The following is a 19,519-nucleotide window of genomic DNA, read 5'->3' as shown; positions in this document are numbered from 1 at the left end:
CTTTTCTATTTGGTTATTTACCATGTTTTTTAGGGCAGAAATGTAGTTTACAAACAACACAGTTCTGTTCCAAATGCTTTAGGATTGGAAGGCCAGTAGGTACTGCTGCTAAATTAAGAATGGTTTTGGCTACAAGTTGCAAAATAATCAACCAGTAGTAATGTCAACAAGCAGGAGCCTATTTGCGTCACAGTAAAAAGTCCAGAGATAGGTGCTTGCTGGTATTGGTTCTGCAGCTCAAGAGTTGGGGCTGACATCTCCAGATCTCTTGGCCTTTCCTTCATGGCTCCGACCTGTCTGCACTCAAGACTGGTTGAGGGGAAGGGACAGGACCACGGGCACTCTACTCTTGTCTCGCTGGCCAGATGGTATCCCATGGCCACTACTGGTTGCAGAGGAGGCTGGGAAATGAAGTGTTTTGCTTTTATAGTCTCTGCAGCAGAGGCAAGAGAGGGAGGGATTGGGTGTTGGGAGGGCCAACCTAGAGCATCTGTACAGCTTTCAAATTAAATTTTATCAAGCACTGTTTAATTAAATATAGAAACAGCTGATCAGATGCATAATAAGTTGTCAGAAAATATTGATAGGAAAATCAGGCATAAAGATCTCCACTGTCAACAATTATACATCGTTGTTTTGGTCTTTCATTCTCTGTTGGAACCAATTCTAGTTTTTGAAGAACTTCGGTTCCTTCAGTCAATTGCCTGTATAGAAGGAAAAAATGGAAAATTTAGTCAGAAATTTTCACATTAGCTTCCATTCCTAAATCCAGTCTTATCCTGTTTAGCTATGGCTATTTCCTATAAATCAGATTATCAGTCATAAATATAAATAGCCCTAGATGTGTCCACTTTGCCATGGTTCCTCCACATCTGTTCTGGGACCCTTTGAATCTGTCATCCTCACTGCTGTCAGAGTGATCTCTTAAAAATGCAAACCTAAAAAAAAAAAAAAAAATTGCAAGTCTGCTCTCACCTCCCTGCTTAAAATATTTCAGTAATTTCCCATTATCCTTACGATAAAGACCAAAAATCTCCCACCATGGCCTGCCATGGGCTGCCTCCCCGCTGCCCCCCAGTGCTGTCCTGGGGCGTGCTCCCCTGGCTCTCTGCCCCAGCTAGACTGACTTCAGTACCTCAGTATCCCATGTTGCTTTCCTGCCACGTCTGTCTGCTGTGCTCCTGCCCCCCGCTTCCCCTTCACGTCCCTACCTCCTGGTCTGCCTTCAGATCTCAGCTCAGTCATCACTCCTCGTCACTCCTTGCTTATGTCAAGCTCCCGGCTGTCTTTATAGGAGTTATCGGGGATAATTTGACATTTATTTGTATGCTTCTTTGATTAATTTCTGATTCTCCCATGAGGACATAGTTCATGCTTTTACTTAGTACTCAATGCCTAACACACTGCCTGGGACATAGGCACCTAATCACATCGCTGAATACGTGAATAAAAGCTCAAAGCCATGCTAGTTTGGATCTCTGTAGATATTCACTGGCCATGAGCTGGAACTCCCTGAGAGGAGCTGTACTTAACGATGGTTCTCTCAACTGCAAGAGAGTAACATGGGCTAGAGAGACAGCCCTAAACGTAGGACTGGTTCCCTTTGCCAGTGTTTGAGTTGAGGCAGTGGCTGAGGGGAAGGTACAATTTCCATTTCATGAACTTTTATATGGACACAGCAGTGCTGACACTGAACATGCTGTAGACATCTCTGTCTGCCTCTCTCGCTGTCGCCGTCAGAAAACATGACACAGAGCCCAACACAAGGTACATTCTGAGGATGAGGAGCAAGGGATAAATGGACAGATTCGCCTCTGACCAAAGAGGATGTAGAGCCTGGTCTCCAGATTGGTTTCACAAATACTGAAGGAGCACCTACTGTGTGCATCTCTCCACTGTGACAGGTGTTAGAATAGAAGATGCAAGTTTTTACAGAGCGCCAAGGAGGACAAAGAAGCAGTTTGATTCTGGTAATCAGGAGGTTTCTGACTTAAGCCTTGAACGGGATTTTAGCTGAAAGGAACAAGATAAGCGAAGGCCCAGAGGCTGTCCTGGGAGTGTTGGTACTCTGGTCTGGCCGCAGCTCAGCTAGCTGCCATGGTGAGTTTCCAAGTCTCCATTTCCAGCCTTCACGCCCCCTTGAGTACCTACTTATGGTATCCCAGCGTTGCCTTCTGCCTCACGTGTAGGTATCCTAATCTGAAACATAACTTGTCCATCCTAAATCCATGATCTTCTCTCCCATATGCTATTTTCTATCTTGGTGAACGGCATCAACCATCCAACCAGTTTTAAGATCCTAGGAGTTTCTCTAGACCGTCACTACCCAGTATGGTAGCCACTGGCCACAGGTGGGTATTTAAATTTAAAACTTAGTAAATTTAGTTCCTCAGTTGTACCAGTCAGATTTTGAGTGCTCAGTAGCCACATGGGGCTAGCAGCTGTCACACGGGACAGCACAGATTGTAGTACATTTGCATCACTGCAGAAGATTCTGTGACATACCACTGCTTGATACTCTTCCCATGACCTCACCACCACCATCGAAATAGTCACTAGAGTCTTGTTGAATCCAACCTCTGAGTATCTCTTGAGTCTTTCTGTTCGCCCCTCGCTTCTCTGTAGCCCCAGTGCCTTGGGCCGGGACTGCGTTTATGGTACTATTAGTAGTATTATCATCGCTTCCTAACTGGACTTGCCAGTCTCATTTTCATCCTTTGCCAATCAATTCCCCACTTCTGCTGAAAAGAATTTTTTCAAAATGAGAACCTGGTCGTGTTGCTCCCAATTAATTCCTCCATGGCTTCCCATCTCCTTTGGGTGGGGGTCCCTGCTTAGCAGCATTGCACTCATAGCCCTTTGGGACCTGGGCCTGACCGTCTCCTCCTCTCTACCCTCCTCTCTCTCTCCATTCACCCCTAGGGTGCTAAGTTCTAGCCAGACCAAATGAATTATAGGTAAGAGGCTCTCCTTATTCCTTAGGGCCCCTCTGCAAAGGCTCTTCACTCTTCCTAAAATTTGATTTTACTCATTTTGATTTCAGTCTTCTCTGGCTAACTTCTACTTGAATTTCAATACTCATCTCACCTTCTCATGAAGCTTTCTATGACCACCCCCCCATTTGGGAATCCCCTATAATGAAATTAATCCCCCCCCCCCACTCTCCCCAACATATACCCCTTCTACCTATGCATGTATGAATGGAGATCTTACAGGCTTGTGTTTTGACATTCTTTCCCTATGAAACCATTGGGCAAGATAGTCTCCCCGAAGGGCATTCCTAGTGTCATCCATCTGAAGGGACAAGTTCATGTACCAGAAACTAGGGCTCAAAAGGAGGGTCTGTCTCTGGACCTTGCTAACCATGTCTGGGATTCCAGAAGCTCAGATAAACCTGGGGACGCTCTGAGATGATAGGAAGAGAAAGCATTAACACCAGAGGCAGCCCTACAGTGGAGAAGGATGATACCCCTGAAGGAGTTACACTTTGTCAGAGTATCTACTTGCCTATTACGGTGCTTCTCCCTAGTGTTCTTTAAGGTCTTGTTTAAATATTTCAGCCCAGACTCAGCTCTGATTTGGAGATTTAAGGGATCGATTGAGATCATACTTGGGCTAGAACAATAAAAGAGGTGCAGTGCCCCCCCTAAAACCAGTGTGGTGGTGACAAAGAAATTGAGTGAGCAAGATACCCCTGGAGGAAGGTGAATCACATGGAAAATAACGATCGTCAAAAGGAGACCACATCCTCCACTCCACTGCCATCCTCTAGGGATCTGTGTTTGCTTTTACTAGAGGAGTTGGAGGGTGCTGTGTCCCGTCTCTCCTGTATCCCCAGGGCGCTCTTCTAGAACTGGCATAGCCTGTGTCTCACTTACAGTTGTTGGTTTTCTAATACACTGTAGACTCCCTAAAGGGCAGAAACTGTGCCTCTTCACTCTTTCCCCAGGACTGAGCACCATGACTGGCGTATAGTAGGTGCCTAATAAAATGCTGGTTGAATGAATGAGTCAGGAGGCGAACAGAAGTGAAAGCTGAAATAGATGTGGGGTTAGCAGTAAAGGCCCCGAATGCCACTCTAGACTTTAGGGTATATGCATCTGGGGGTGGACATGGTGAAAAAGGAGACATAAAACATTTTAAAGTAGTCATGAGTGCGTTTGAGAAGGAACCTTTTGGAAAGATAGGAAGGATCACCTAATCATGTGGTTAAGATGACAGGAAGATATTTAAATGATCCAAGAAATTGCGAGTTTTATTTGGATTTTAAAATAATTGAAGAATGCGTTTTCAAAATCAGAATACAGTTTATTAGGACTAGGGAAAATAGAAGATAACATCATTTTAGGTTATGCATCTATCAATATAAAATCGTCTTTTGGATGAAAATACACTTTCTGCTTTTTGTCTAGAAATATCACTTGCATTACACTGAAGGGATAATTGTGGTTTAAATTAAAACTGCTATGAAATTTCTTCATGGGATGAAGAGGCAGTAATTATCCCTGTGGAATAGCTGGAATAATCTAATACTTATTCAGAAAAATTCTAACACTCTGCATCATTTCAGGGAAGACCAAGTAAGCTTCTACTTATGTTCACTCCACTAATCAAATAGAGACATAAACACTGGAGTGATAAAGAGTATGTCCATCATCCATTTTAGGTCCACATGCCTATAAGCAACTTTCTAATAATATTCTAGTCATTATTACCTGAGGTGCTTCCATATTTTAAATTGTTCAGTTAAAAAAGTTACTTGTAATTTGGATAGTTTTCATATATCTCTTCACAGTGTTCATGGACAGGCACTTAAATGGCTTCAGCTCACTTCTGCATCTAAATATATCTATGTGATTAAGCACTATGGTATTATTCATAGTAAATAAGAATGACAATATCCTTGAGGCTGAAGATAGAAGGATGGATGGATGGATAGTCAGAACATTATAATGGCTGTACCTTAATGGTTTCTGTGTTTTTTATAGGCAGCAAGCTTCTTATGAAATATTTATTCTAAATGTTTGTATTTGTATTATTTTTGCTTTTAAATTACATCTTCAGTTACCCATAAACTATGTGGACCACATTTTTTAAAAAGATTTTATTTATTTATTTTGGAGAGAAAGAGAGGGCGTGAGCAGTGGGAGGAGCAGAGAGAGAGGGACAGGCAGACTCCATGGTGAGTGCGGAGCCTGACTTGGGGCTCAATCCCACAACCCTGAGATCACGACCTGAGCCAAAATCAAGAGTCAGGTGCTTAACCGACTGAGCCACCCAGGTGCCCCAAACCATATATATATAGATAAGCTTACAATGTACATACCCAAAAGCCACATATTTTCTATCTAGATAGGGCGCTGGTTGTAGTGTGATGTAGAATTGTGACCCGTTGCTGTGACGGCCTTTGTTGGCCATTCCAAGAACTCCCCTTTTATTATGAGGAATAGAAAAGTTTTCATCTAGAAAAGACAATACATAGTAGGTCATTGAAATATTTCCAAATTGTATTCTGTTTCATATTTCACTCAACTGGGCTGTTAAAAAAGATAAGCTAGAAAGTCTTCATTAGAACTATTTTCAACATTTCTCCACCTTCAGTTTATCATTACTGTAGCTAAAACCAAGTATGCTAAGAAAATTAGTAATGTAAAAGGAAGGACGTTGCTGAGGAATAAAGACCAGCACATTTTCTTGTGCTGTGTGGCAGTAGTATTTCATTCAAACTCCCAGTGTGATCACTGAAAATACCCTCTTCGGGAAGGCTTTTGGATCTGACCCCGGCCCTCACCGCGCCTGCGGCAGCCCTCTGTGTGTCTGTGACCTGTGCTGCTGTTCACCCGACCTTTCTTCTCTGCTGTGTGCAGCCGGTCTCCGCATAGCTTTGCTCCTGAGGCCTCCTGGCACGGTAGCTGGCACAGATGTGGCCTTAAATGTTGGCGATGAAAAGAAAGGAAGTCATGCTTATTTTTAGTAGTCTCTAAATAAAGTTTGACCTCAAACCTTATATAGATTGGCCAAGATTTTGTGGAAAGTGATTTTTTTTTTAATTTTTATTTTTTTTTTTAGTGTAAGGTTAGCAAGTAAAGAGAATTGTATGGTGGTGAATTAGGCCACTCTTTTCAGGAAGTGCCGTTTCTAGCATAAAGTAAGATTTACCTCCAAACTCAGAAACACAGAGGAAGTGGTGGAAGAGGAATTCACTAAAAGTTTTCATTCAATAACCTTGTAAAATTCTGGGAATATTTGAGAGGTATGAGCATTAACTGTCAAGATTTCCTGAAGCTGCAGTTGCTAAGTATTCGAAGTTTCAAAGCTAAACCAACTAAGCAATGAAGCTGTATCTGTAGTAGTTACTTTTAGCTTTTAAATTGCAACTGAGTAAAAACCTCTGAAATCTTGTGAGATGCAAATAAAGCACTTTTGTACAAATGAGCCTATATAATTACATTGATGCTCCATATTCATTTCAAGGGAATTAAGAAATAATCCATTACTTTTACAGAAAATTACATGGCACAGAAATCTGCCCAAGGTAAAGATTCAGAGTTTTAACAAAACAGTATTTGTCATTGTTCTCAGATATATGATAAATTTTTTCTTAAATTCTGTAAGCAATAAGAAAGAAAATTTATAGGGTTGTAACATTTTTTTACCCAAAGTTCTATGATTATGGGAGAAATTTTAAGGCTTAATTAACTGGACATTGGGGAGGTATGTGCTGTGGTGAGCGCTGTGAATTGTGTAAGACTGATGAATCACAGACCTGTACCCCTGAAACAAATAATACATTATATGTTAATTAAAAAAAAAAAAGCTTAACTTTTAAAGTTAATATGTAGGTATAGGCAGCCCTTGACTTACAAATTTAAAGTGTGTTTACCTCAAAAAATGTGTGAAAATTAAGTAACTATGTTAACGGTTGTTTTAACAGAATGTTGCTGTGGAACTTAAGGACCTGAGGCTTGTCGCTTCAAGATTGGCAGCGACGGCAGGGCAGAGGGGAGTCACTCGGTGACTCTGCCACACCAGGTAAAGCCCTTGGGTAGAATTATTCCTGGAAAGCATCCCACTGAGGGGAGGGGAGCCAACCCCCGCCCCCCTACACAGTTACTGGTGGGGGCCTTTGCTATGAAACAAGTTGTGGTGACCTTCCCATACAAACTCAGCATGAGCTGCAGCTAGGGCTGGGCCATTGGTGCCTCCTCCACAGCTCACTCGTGGAATGGAGTGGACCCCCAGCCTCACGGGAGCGTATTATCCACTTAAAGATCAGAGCCAGTAGCATAATGGAGTTCAAAATAAAATTCTGTCTTAGAGAAATATTTTTTCACAAGTAACAAGATGGAGAGTGAAAATCCCAGGTTTAATTCAACATTTGTTTATTTGACAAATATTTTTACAATGCCTAGTGTGTTCTGAGGGTTAAGTGCATTTGTTTATTTGACAAATATTTTTACAATGCCTAGTGTGTTCTGAGGGTTAAGTGCAGAGCTTAAGACTTCAGTTATATAAAAAATGTAAATTTAATGTGCTCACATAATTTTTTGAGGACAGGGAAAAAAACGGATCCATAAGTCAAACAACCCTCCTCCCCCCCACTTTGTCTGAGTGGGATAATTAACTATTCTAGATTATTTTCACTCTCTTAGCAGCTGTGAATGGAAAGGAAAAATTTCAGCAACCTACAAAAAAATGTTTTGAAGTAGGAAGAACAAAAAACGTCTTTTTTATTGCCGGGCAAAAATAGAAAAATTTAAAATTTGAGTGCTGGCTAAACCTGCAAAATTAGTAATAATTTTATTTTTAGGTCATGTTAACTGAGGCATGGAAGGAAGTTTAAAAGCTGTGGTAAGATCTCAGGACCCTCTCATTACATTGTCTGTGACTCAGGAATTCCCGCCTCTACCACTTACCATAAGATATGGAATCGAGTTACTGCTCTGTGGTCAAAACTGGCATCATTTGTAACATACAACATGAAGGGTAACATGTAACTATTTGAAATAGAAATCAGACTTTATGTGCTGAAGAAAATTGGTTTCTGAATCTGTTTAAAATAAAGCTCATTGATGCTTACAAAGGAAGCAACTACCACAAGTCTGGGAAGACTGCCATGCATTCTCTCTGGTAAAAGTATAATTAGACAGGGGCGCCTGAGTGGCTCAGTTGGTTAAGCAACTGCCTTCAGCTCAGGTCATGATCCTGGAGTCCCAGGATCGAGTCCCAGGATCGAGTCCCCATTGGTGTTCCCTGCTTAGCGGGGAGTCTGCTTCTCCCTCTGACCCTCCCCACTCTCATGCTCTCTCTCTCTCTCTCATTCTCTCTCAAATAAAATATTTTTTTAAAAAAGTATAATCAGACAGTTTAGGACATTTCCATATAATTTGCTGAAGGCAATCATACCAAGTAAAAATCTGACCCGAATCCTGCAGTATCAGTTTTGTAAACCAACTGTTCTATTTTTACCATCATATTTGATAACAGCTATTCACTATTTATTATTATATAAAAGTACATGAAAGTGTGCTACTTAGCACATTTTAATTGTTGCTTTAATGAAGCATTTGTAAGTAAACATGTTGATTGTGTGTGTGACATTAGGAAGGAATAGCCAGTATTCATGAACACTTGCAGGGATAAACACTTAGGGTGTATTTATAACATTGAACACTAGTGACGAGAGGACTCCAGCTATAGAGAACATGAATGAATGTCATAGGCAGTGCATGAGCAAAAGAAGCAAGGCACACAAAGAATGCCTACAGTGTAATTCCACTTACTTAAAATTCAAAAACGGTCAAAATTTAACTGTATTGTTTAGGGATACACACATGGGTGGTTAAACTATTAAGGAAAGCAAGGAAAAAAGGCAGGCTAGTGGTTACCTCTGAGGGAGGTGGAGTATTGCTGATGATGGATATATAGGGTGTTTCTAGCATGCTGGCAATTTTTCTTTCTTGACAAGGATGGTAATACGGGGATTTGCTTTATAATTATGTTTTAATTGTGCATATGCACTTTCCATATATAAGTCTCACAATTTTTTAAAAAATAGCCCTTAAATGGCTACCCAGACCATACTATTTTCAGTTATTCAGTACTGACAGTACATCAGGCTCTGTGTCTTTTATTAATGAACACTTTCATTTATTTATTTTTTTAAAAGATTTTATTTATTTGAGAGAGAGAGCCAGCACGAGCAGGGTGAGGGGCAGGGGGAGGAGGGGCAGAGGGAGAAGCAGGCTTCCCGCCGAGCAGGGAGCCTGATGTGGGGCTCGATCCCAGGACCCCGGGATCGTGACCTGAGCTGAAGGCAGACGCTTAACCGACTGAGCCACCCAGGCACCCCGAACACTTTCATTTAAAGGCAAGGAGATCTAAGAATTAGACAAATGGATGTTAAGTGCTATGTCTGTGAATTAGGGCACAAGCTAATATTAACAAACTGGTCTACTTAACGTAACAAGGATAATACAGTATTTTAAAATATTTTTCTTTTGCTTTTTGTATAAATGACATTTTCTTTAGTCAGCCCAAACCACCTAATTGCCAGTCCTTGGCCAGTGAGAAGGATTAGGGATATTATACAAGGAGAAAAAAAAGGGTTAATAGTTTCTAACATTCAGAATAGGATTTGGGAAGACTGTTTAAAAAGTTGTGATGCAAAACAGACTTTCTTCAAGTTAAAAAAATGATTAACCAATTTATAAAATAATCATCTAATTGAATAATTTATTACATTCTTTTAAATTCACTGTGCTCAGCTTAATAAAAATGAGTTTTGTGGTTGTAGTCGTTTTTAGCAAGCCCCGGGTTTCAATCCTGCCGCTTATGGTAATAGGGTTCAAAGAGAGAGATGTGGAGGAGGAGGGACGAGCTGGCCGCTGTGTGCATATCCCCTAGGGGCTGAAAGAGAGAGGGAAACCCATGCATCGCTGTTCTGAGCAGTTACTCATCTCTCCTTGGGGGCATCTCTCCTTTTCATTTGATGGGTTACTGAGTTTCTAATTCTGCACCTGCAGACATCCTGAGTAATGGAGGCTTCCCTAAACACACTGGGCCTCCCCCTGGTACCAGAGGACAGCCGCCTCCATCTGGAGACTAAATCTCCGTAACAGTGTAAGGATAGGAGTGAGGGACCATCAGCAGAGGCACAGGGTTGTGCAGGGGGCAGGCAAGGGGAGGAGCTAAGAGATGTGTCTCCTGCTGGACAGAAGGGCCAAGTTGTCTGAGACTGTGCCTCCAAACAGGAGTCCGGGTGATCTGACAGCAGCCGTGGGGTGGACCAATAGGGTGGATTCTCATCAGGGATTAAGCCTGTCAGGAAAGCATCCAGGAACATCCCTTCCCCATCTGCAATGTTTTATTTTAAGACCCAACTCAAAAGCTACTCTGGGCCACCGCCCCCAACTCTCCCAGGCAGCTGGTGGTTCTTTTCCCACAGTGCTCAGTGCTTCCTCTGTAACGGCCATTGGCACTGTGCCTGGAGCTAATCTGTTTCAGTATCTGTCTGCACCAAACCTAAAATCTTTGAGGCTGGAAGCTTGGTCATATCATCTTTGTTTCCTAAGGTCCCAGCACCATGTAGGCACCTAACTAAGAGTTGAATGTTTTATTAATGAATAAATAAATAAATGGGGTCACTCGCCCGGCTTCATTTGATAAAGCGGGCTCCACATGCACTTAGAAGGAAATTGGCTTTTCCTTTTCCCTTCACTTTGGTATTGGTTCAATATTACTTAAAAAAAAAAAACAAAAACCTCTTCATTGTATTAAAATTTAGACACAAAAGCCATAGAAAACTAATGTATAGTTATATTTATTATTAGTTATTATAAGGGAAACACCCTTTTCATCCCCACTCAGTCCAGCTGAAGTGCCTTGTCTGGTTCAAAAGTAACCACTCCCCTGACTTTTAAATGCTCTCATGGTTAATGTTTCCTTATACGGTTGGCCCTTGAACAGCACTAGCTCTGATCTGCAGGGCTCCACTCACATGGGGATGTTTTTCAATGCGGTACAGAACTGTAAATGTATTTTCTCTTCCTCATGATTTTCTTAACATTTTCTTTAGCTTATTTCATTGTAAGAAGATGGTATATAATACATACAACATACAAAATATGTGTTAATCAACTGTTTATGTTTTTGATAAGGCTTCAGGTCAATAGTGTTAGTAGTTAGTCCATAGCTATTAGTAGTTACTAGGTAGTATAGTTTAGTCTTTACCATTTTATTTTTTTCCCTTTTTTTAAAAGATTTTATTTACTTGAGAGAGAGAGCAGGGGGGAGGGGCAGAGGGGGAGAGAGAGAGAGGGATAAGCAGATTCCCTGCTCAGCAAGGAGCCCGATGTGGCTCGATCCCGTGGCCCCGGGATCATGACCCGAGCCGAAGGCAGATGCTTAACCGACTGAGCCACCCAGGTGCCCCAGTCTTTACCATTTTAAAAGACTTGTTATGACTTTTAAGTCTCTTTTAATCTTCAAGGTCTGCCTCTATCCCTTTACTTACTCTTATCTGTTAATAAACCGGAGCTGTTTAACCTCTAGAATTTTTCCCAGTCCAAAATTTGCTGATTGCGCCTGCATGGGGCATTTCAGTATGTTTCTGTGTTCTCTGTCCTGTCCTTTTGCCTAGAATACTTGTGTTAAGAAGGCAAATTAGTTTCAACTTGATTGATATATTGGGAACATCTGAGCATAATGAAGCTCGCCCGTGTTTATGTGCAATGTCTAGGAGAAACACCAGGTAAATGTAGAAAATGGCTCCCAGCTGAACCGAGCTGCATAGGAACACACACACCTCAGACGTCCGCCACAGGTCACCACATCCACCACATCCACCACATCCACCCACGTCTGATGTTACAGCCTGCCTCCAATTTCAGAGAGCCCTCCTTCCACCACTTCACACTCACTCACAAACTGCAACTCTTCCCATGCCACCTCCTCAAACGTGAGGGAGCTTTCAAGGTAGAGTGCCAAATTTATTATAGTATTTCTGTGTTTCTTGACCATAAAATGTTAAACCGTTACTGTTTTTATCAGGTTACTCTATATTTTAATGTGTCACTGAGAAAGGGTTTTTTTGTACCGCACTTTTGCCGTAAGTCCTGTAGTTTTTAATGCATGATTTTGCATAGTGCAGAGATCTTTAAGACCATATGACATCACAACTGGTTGTATTTCCTGCAGATTGGCAGCTGGGTCCAGAGCCTTAATCAGACTCATGTTCTGTCCCTTTGGTGGTGTATTCTCTGCACAGAAGGCTCATAAGGTCTGGTTGTCCCTGTTTTTGTGAAGTTGGCAGATACCAATGCAGCAAAGGCATAGATCCATTATTTCACTGGGGCAGCAAAATGGTGCTATTCTAATTCTTTTATTTCCTTGTCATCTATCTATTGGAATGCTTTTATAAGTAGCAATTTTATCTACAATTTAGTACAGTTTATATAGGAAAGGCAAGATAAATGCTTGATTCTTTGTTTATATTTATCAATTTTTAAGATAATGAATTTGTTTCCCATCATTCCCCCAAAGATAAGCTGTGATGTCATTATGAACTCATGGATTTAAAATACTTGTTGGGTTTCAGTTATTTGCGATTACTGTTCTTTTTGAAGTTCAAATCTTTGGCCAGTGAGAGCCTCTTCAAGTTGTCTCCCAAGGCCTTTGACATGACCCTAGTAAATCTTTAATAGCTTTGTTGCTATCTGATAATAGCATGACTAAACAGCAGGTTCAAGGCTCATTTTGTAATTTCCTGTCCTGGAACTGAAACCTGCCATTTCTCCCGGGAGCTCTGGTTTCTTTAAGTGAGAAGTGACACTTCAGAACACCAATCTAAATGCTAGGAGTGTGTAAAGCTACTGGGTTGGTCCTTGTAGACCAATTCAGTGGATAGAGCTATATAGGTAGATATGCTTTGTGAGTTTAAACTGATATTTCCAATACAGAATATTTTACTTATTAGCCTCTATCATATTGCATATTTATCTCCCTTTTTGCACATTGAAAATCATGATTCTTTCAAGGACACACGAAACGATGAAATTAGGATATCCTATAATTACTTACTTTTTCCACATTACATATACAACAGTCTCAAAATAACAGTGTTAATACCATCACTAGTATAATTACTGAAAATAGTTAAAAGTTTTTGCATACATTCTCCCCATTTTTTCCAGTTTTAAAAAGGTAGGCTAAAGATACAGTCATTACATATCATACTCTCACCCTTTATTCCTCATTAAAGTTTAGTTTCACAAGTCACTATGTGATTACTGCTCATCACCAATCCTTATGTCAGGGTCTCTCTTATAATTTGTTTGTGTGAAACTCATTCTGCAATCGATTCCTCAGGATCAAGAAGGGCTTGTGGCAACATTATTCCCTGAAGTTTTACATATTGAAAAGTCTGTGTGCCCTTTATAATTCAGATTCAGTTTGGCTGAATATAAAATCCTTAGCTCATGATTCCTTTCCTTGAGCATCTTAAATGTATTACATTCCATTTTCTCGTGACATAATAATATAATGTCAAAGAATATGATGATAACTTACTTTTCTTTCCCTTACAAATCACTTGCTCTTTTTGCCTACCTGCCCAAAGAATTTTTACTTTTTCTTAACTGTCCAAAATGTTACTAAAATATGTCTTAGTGTTGGTTGTTCTGGTTTAATATTATCAGGTGGCATTGTTCTCTTTCAAGAAGTAATGTCAAGTTTTTATACAATATTTTTACTTGAGGTACAAACATACAATAAAATGCATTTATCTTAGATGTTCAGTTTGATGCATTTTGACAGTTGTGTGTAGCTGTGTAACCACCACGAAAAACAAAAATAGAACATCAAATCCTTTTTAAACTAAGCAGGAGGTTTTTTCAATATTAGTTCTTAGTATTTGCTCCATTCCCTAGCATTCATTTAATCCTTTAGGGACAACTTACCATCCATATGTTGGATCTTCTCTTTCTAGCTATTTGTCACTTTCTTGTAAATCCTTTTATCTTTCTTCATTTCTTTTTGGTTTTAAAAAATTCCCTCCTTCCACCTTTTACTTCTTTTAAGACATACATATCTGTCGTGTTTATTTGACCCATGTTCCTTCTAGTTTATTTCTGAAATGTTCTTTTACTGCTGATTCTTCCCTAGTTCTGTAACCTCTAAGTTTTTCTAATTCTGACTTACGAGTTCTTTCCTGTCTTGTATCATATTCTCAATGTCTTCTGGCTCACTCTGAAATTTGTAGTTTTGATCTGTTTTGTGAGCATGTCTTTCCTAGTGTACTTTCATGATCTGTAGTGATATTACTCTGCTCCTTATTCTCTTTTACTTCTTCTAATAACCATGAAACTTTTTATTGCCTGTTTTTATGTAAAATTAGGTTTCCTAGGTGTTTAGAAGGAGGTGTGGCTTTAGAAGGAAGGTCGCTTTTCTGACTTCACAAAGCTCCCCCTTGTGCTGTTTTCATGTAGTGTTCAACAGTATGGCAACTTGCTTTCTGAGACTTTCTGGCTCTGTCCCCATTCCCTCTTTGTCGCTGTTGCCCTTCTATCCTGCATAACTTTGATTCCATTCCCAGCAACACCTCCTTGTGTGGGCCTGTCTTGGAAGAGCGCCCTTTCAGATCAGTTTCAAGAGTTCAGACAGGTTAGGCCGCTCCAGCCTCAGACCTTACCAGGGACCCCCTTGCACTCACCCACTGTTGGCTATTTTGGGGTTCTGCTAGTCTCAAGTCCACCAGATGTGCTGCTTTTTCCCACACAGATGCTGACACCTTGCAGATTTCATAGCTATAGGAAGTTTGTCCTCATCTGTTTGAATTGAGAATTCATTTAGATACCTTGTCACCTAGTTTTGTTGTAAATGTCATCCATGGGTATTTAGTTTTTTTTATCTACTTACACGGTCTGTTTTTATGTTGGAATTTCAAAAGATTCAAAAACTGTGCCGTCACCACGACCTCATCTTCCCAGGATCCCCAACAGCAGTTTTAATGGGATGATTATCAAAGTACCAAATTCTGGGTACAAGCATGGCAAATTACAAGCCTTAAAAATATAAATTCCCGGGGCACCTGGGTGGCTCAGTCGTTAAGCGTCTGCTTTCGGCTCAGGTCATGATCCCAGGTTCCTGGGATCAAGCCCCGCATCAGGCTCCCTGCTCAGCAGGAAGCCTGCTTCTCCCTCTCCCACTCCCCCTGCTTGTGTTCCTCTCTTGCTGTCTCTCTCTCTGTCAAATAAATAAATAAAATCTTTAAATATATATATATATAAATTCCCTTTGACCCTACAATACTAATTCTAGAAATTTAGCCTAAAGGAATAATATAATTAGGCAAGTGAAAAAATATGTATACAAAGCTGTTCTGGACTGGACTGGGGTGTGTTTCCCACTATCCCATTTGTAACTCCCACTTTTCAGTGTGTTATCCCAAACACCATCTTATTTGGAGTTGTGAATTGTCCAGTCTTGTTAGATTTGAATTATCAGCTGATATAGACTGACAGAATTTAAAGATACATACCTTCAAATGTTGGTCCATAAATCGACTCTCCATCATCTCCTTTTCCTTCTACTATATCTGAGAAATAACAATAAACAAACATTAGAATTTTGAGACTAAAAAAGAGTATGGTAATGGCCGGGGGAAAATGCTTTAAGTTATGATTCCACTTATACCAATGACTAGAGTAAGTTATATGATACATAATTGTTCAATATTTAAACCATGAAAATATTACTATAATGATTTCACTTGTATTTTGTAAGCACTCTAACATTCATGATCCCATTTTTTCCCCCTGATAATAACTCTTTGAAGTAGGCTAAATTATAATGCAGAACGTTTGAAATGATGAAGTATTAAATTATAATTATGGTCATAATTTAAAGGAAGTGTGTTCATATAAATTCTGCTTGCCTCACAAGTTATTCCATAGTCCATCTTGCTTTTTAGGAAAATGGAAAGACCAGACTGAGAGAATGAAATAGGAACAGTGAGGTCTTTTTAGAAGAGGGATAAAAATAGATGGCTCTAAAAAGAATCAGTGTTCAAATTTTCATTCCTTGGAACCCCAGAGTGATAATTCATTTATTTAGCCAGTATTTTGGAAAGGAAGATCCCTTATAATGTAATGAGGTGGATTAAAAAAAAAAAGTATTTGTCATGTCCCATTTTGCATTATATGCATTATACACATACTTTTGCTCAGGCAGTGCTCCTACAGTAAACATCCTCCATGCACAAGCGACTTTTTCTGTATCCACAGGTGAAAGGGAAACAAAGGTGACTACTGGAAATAGTGGACTCTGGTGGAAATAAGGGTCTCTCAGCTCTGTGCCTCCGGCCTCCCCATCAGCACCTCTTTACTTCCTTTCCTCTCTCATTCACCCTCCTTGAGTACAGTGTACAATACAGCTCTGTTGAAAGACTGTGCCATTTTAACTCAGTGTGAGTGAGTTACCTGTAATAAAAGTGCACTGTAAAGAAATCAGATGCAACAGCAAGCATGTGGAGAGAATTTATTCAAGACAGGCATGTAGCATTTAACTTCCATTCACAAACTGGTTCAGAAGTTAATCATTAATCCTGAAGTCTTCAACCTACTCTGCCTGATACTCCCCGCGTGACTCACCCAGAGCCCTCGGCATCTCCCAGGGGCACACTGCAGTGGCGGAAGGCTAACTCCAGAAATGGGGAAGTCACACGTCCTCCAGCACCAATTCCTTCTGATCCTAGAGTTGGCTTTGCTCAGACAAATCGGCCTGTGGTTCACCACCCCTACTGACTCACTTCAGCATCGGTGATACTCCTTTGCTGTCTCTCCAACACCCACCATTCCTCTTGCCCTTTGCTTCACATCCTCCAGGGAAATTATTTTTTTAAATTTTATTTTATTATGTTATGTTAATCACCATACATTACATCATTAGTTTTTGATGTAGTGTTCCATGATTCATTGTTTGTGTATAACACCCAGTGCTCCATGCAGAACGTGCCCTCTTTAATACCCATCACCAGGCTAACCCATCCCCCCACACCCCTCCCCTCTAGAACCCTCAGTTTGTTTCTCAGAGTCCATAGTCTCTCATGGTTCGTCTCCCCCTCCAATTTCCCCCCTTCATTTTTCTCCCAGGGAAATATTTTATATTGACACCATTTCAATCAGTACTTGAATTCAGCCTTACATATCTGATGTTATTTCTGTACTTCTGACGACAAATTCTACAATGCAGAGTAATGGTTCAAATTTTGATTTCAATCTTGATGTTAGTTACCTTTTCCAAGCCTGTTTCCTCATCTGTATAGACAGGAATAATGCTTAGTGCCTCCCAGGTAACTCTGAGGATTAAACAAAATCACGTTCTACCGACAGCACTTGGTGCAGCTCAGGGCAGAGCGCCACGCTCGTTCACGGGGGGCCATAGTCACGCAGCATTGCGTGCTTAGGGAATGCATCTTCTCATTACCACCGTCTTCACCATCATTATATTGATGATGATGATGATGATGGCAAAATGTATTAAACTCTTTCTCAAGGGGTCCTTCAGAAGGCAGTAGGCCTTGTGGGAGCCACAGACAGAGAATCCCACCAAAGTGGCTCTTGATAGCTTCTTTCATTTTGTACTTTAGAAATGTTTAGAATGTATGTTTCCTGTTTATCTGTTCATTTATTCATTCATCCTTTCAACAATATTTTTTAAGCCCTTACTATGTACCAGGCACTGCTCTGGAACCCGGGGATATGACAGTGAACAAAATAGATAAAATCCTCTCCCTTCATGGAACTTATTTATAGTCTAATGAAGAGAAACAGACACTAAACGAATTCTCTAGGAAATATGTAATAGTATGTCCAGTGATGACAAGTGCTATGAACCAAAAATAAAATATTTTATTTTAAAAATAAAAATTAGGGGATAGGAGAGCAGCAGGGAAAGGGGTGAGGAGACCTGCGTGGATAGGAAAGTGGCAGTTTTAAATAGGATGGTCAGGTAAGTCTTGCTGAGATGAACTCTTGGCAAAAATCCAAACAGATTAGAGGCTGAAGCAAGGGGATCTCTGAGGCATAGCTGGGTAGGGTGTGTCCCAGGCAGAGGAAACAACAAAAGACCTCAAGCCCATGTATGCTTTATGTGCTTGGGAAACAGCAAGGAGGCCAGTGTGTGGAGCAGAGCAAGGGGAGCTGTCAGAGGATGAGGTGAGGCTAGGGGTAGGGTAGACCGTATAGGCCCTGCTGGTCCCATCGGGCAACCAGTAGTGTTGGGAGGCATCCTAAGGCACAGCATAAAACCACATTAGCCATATTCCAAAATTCCCCCCACAGCCCTGTGCGAATCTGGCATCTGAAGGGAGAACATTCATAGAGCTTGGTACTTCCAATATACCGTGTCACTGAATCCTGAATCCTTGCCACATCCTGTGATATTATAATTTTCCCCATGTTAGGATTAAGAAACTGATTCAGAGATGCTAAGTGCCTACGTACTAAGTGGTACAACTGGTATATATCAGCTGGGTTTGAATCTAGTAATCAGCATTTTTTTCCCAAACTGTCCTTAACATTGCTGGTTCATTATTTGAAATCATGACCCAAGATCTGTGCATTTTACTATTTGGAAATTTTATTTCAAATAAGTAAACAAACAAGTAATATGACATACTTTTCCCAAATCTTGCCCTGGGGCTCAGGAAGGGGAGGTGTACCTCTAACCAAAAACCAAAAATAAAACAAAGAAGAACATAGCATCTGAGAGCCCAGCACATAATAGTCAACACTGAACTTAGTTTCAGGAGACCCTGATACTAGTCCCCTTGAGGATGGTTTTATACCAACAAATACTTGAAAACAATCTAAATGTTCACCAGTGGGGAATTAATTATGTTGACCTTTGAACAATGCAGGGGTTAGGTGTGCCAACCCCTTGCACAGCCTAAAAGCCCTGTATAACTTTTAACTCCCCCCAAATTTAACTATTAATAGTCTACAGTTGACCAGAAGAAGCCTTACTAGTAACATAAACAGTCAATTAACGCATATTTTGTATGTTACATGTATTATATGCTGTATTCTTACAATAAAGGAAGCTGGAGAAAAGAAAATGGTATTAAGAAAATCATAAGGAAGGGGCGCCTGGGTGGCACAGTTAGTTAAGCATCCAACTTTTGGTTTTGGTTCAGGTCATGATCTCGGGGTCATGAGATTGAGACCCACATGGGGCTCTGCGCTCAGCACAGTCTGCTTAAGACTCTCTCCCCCTCTCCCTCTGCCCCTACCCCGCGTGTGCGTACGCGCGCTCTCTCTCAAATAAGTAAATAAATCTTTAAAAGAAAAAGGGGTTGCCTGGGTGGCTCAGTCGGTTAAGTGCCTGCCTTCGGCTCAGGTCATGATCCCAGGGTTTTGGGATCGAGTCCCGCATTGCGCTTGCTGCTCAGCGGAGAGCCTGCTTCTCTCTCTACCTTTTCCCCTGCTCATGCTCTCTATCTCACTCTCTCTCTCTCTCA

The 19,519-nt window shown here is 40.8% G+C and overlaps 1 protein-coding gene across 3 annotated transcripts in view; it reads right to left on the bottom strand.

The window, feature by feature from the left end:
• Positions 1-506: 506 nt before the first annotated feature.
• Positions 507-19,519, bottom strand: part of PPIL6 (peptidylprolyl isomerase like 6) — a 31,217-nt gene continuing 12,204 nt past the window's right edge. For 2 of the 3 annotated variants that reach the window (XM_036075312.2, XM_036075313.2), the window contains 3 exons: positions 15,539-15,595; positions 5,327-5,462; positions 507-704 (listed from right to left, as the gene is read on the bottom strand). In XM_036075312.2, the coding sequence (XP_035931205.1) occupies positions 593-704; positions 5,327-5,462; positions 15,539-15,595 (305 nt within the window). In that variant the 3' untranslated portion in view covers positions 507-592. Of the gene's footprint in view, positions 705-5,326; positions 5,463-5,682; positions 5,929-15,538; positions 15,596-19,519 lie in introns of those variants that run through there. The other variant, XM_078054889.1, reaches the window with a different exon arrangement.

This window comes from Halichoerus grypus, chromosome 9, assembly GCF_964656455.1.
Source record: "Halichoerus grypus chromosome 9, mHalGry1.hap1.1, whole genome shotgun sequence".
Lineage (NCBI taxonomy): Eukaryota > Metazoa > Chordata > Mammalia > Carnivora > Phocidae > Halichoerus > Halichoerus grypus.
The sequence above is the reverse complement of the archived record's forward strand: the minus strand, read 5'-3'. Positions and strand labels throughout refer to the sequence as shown.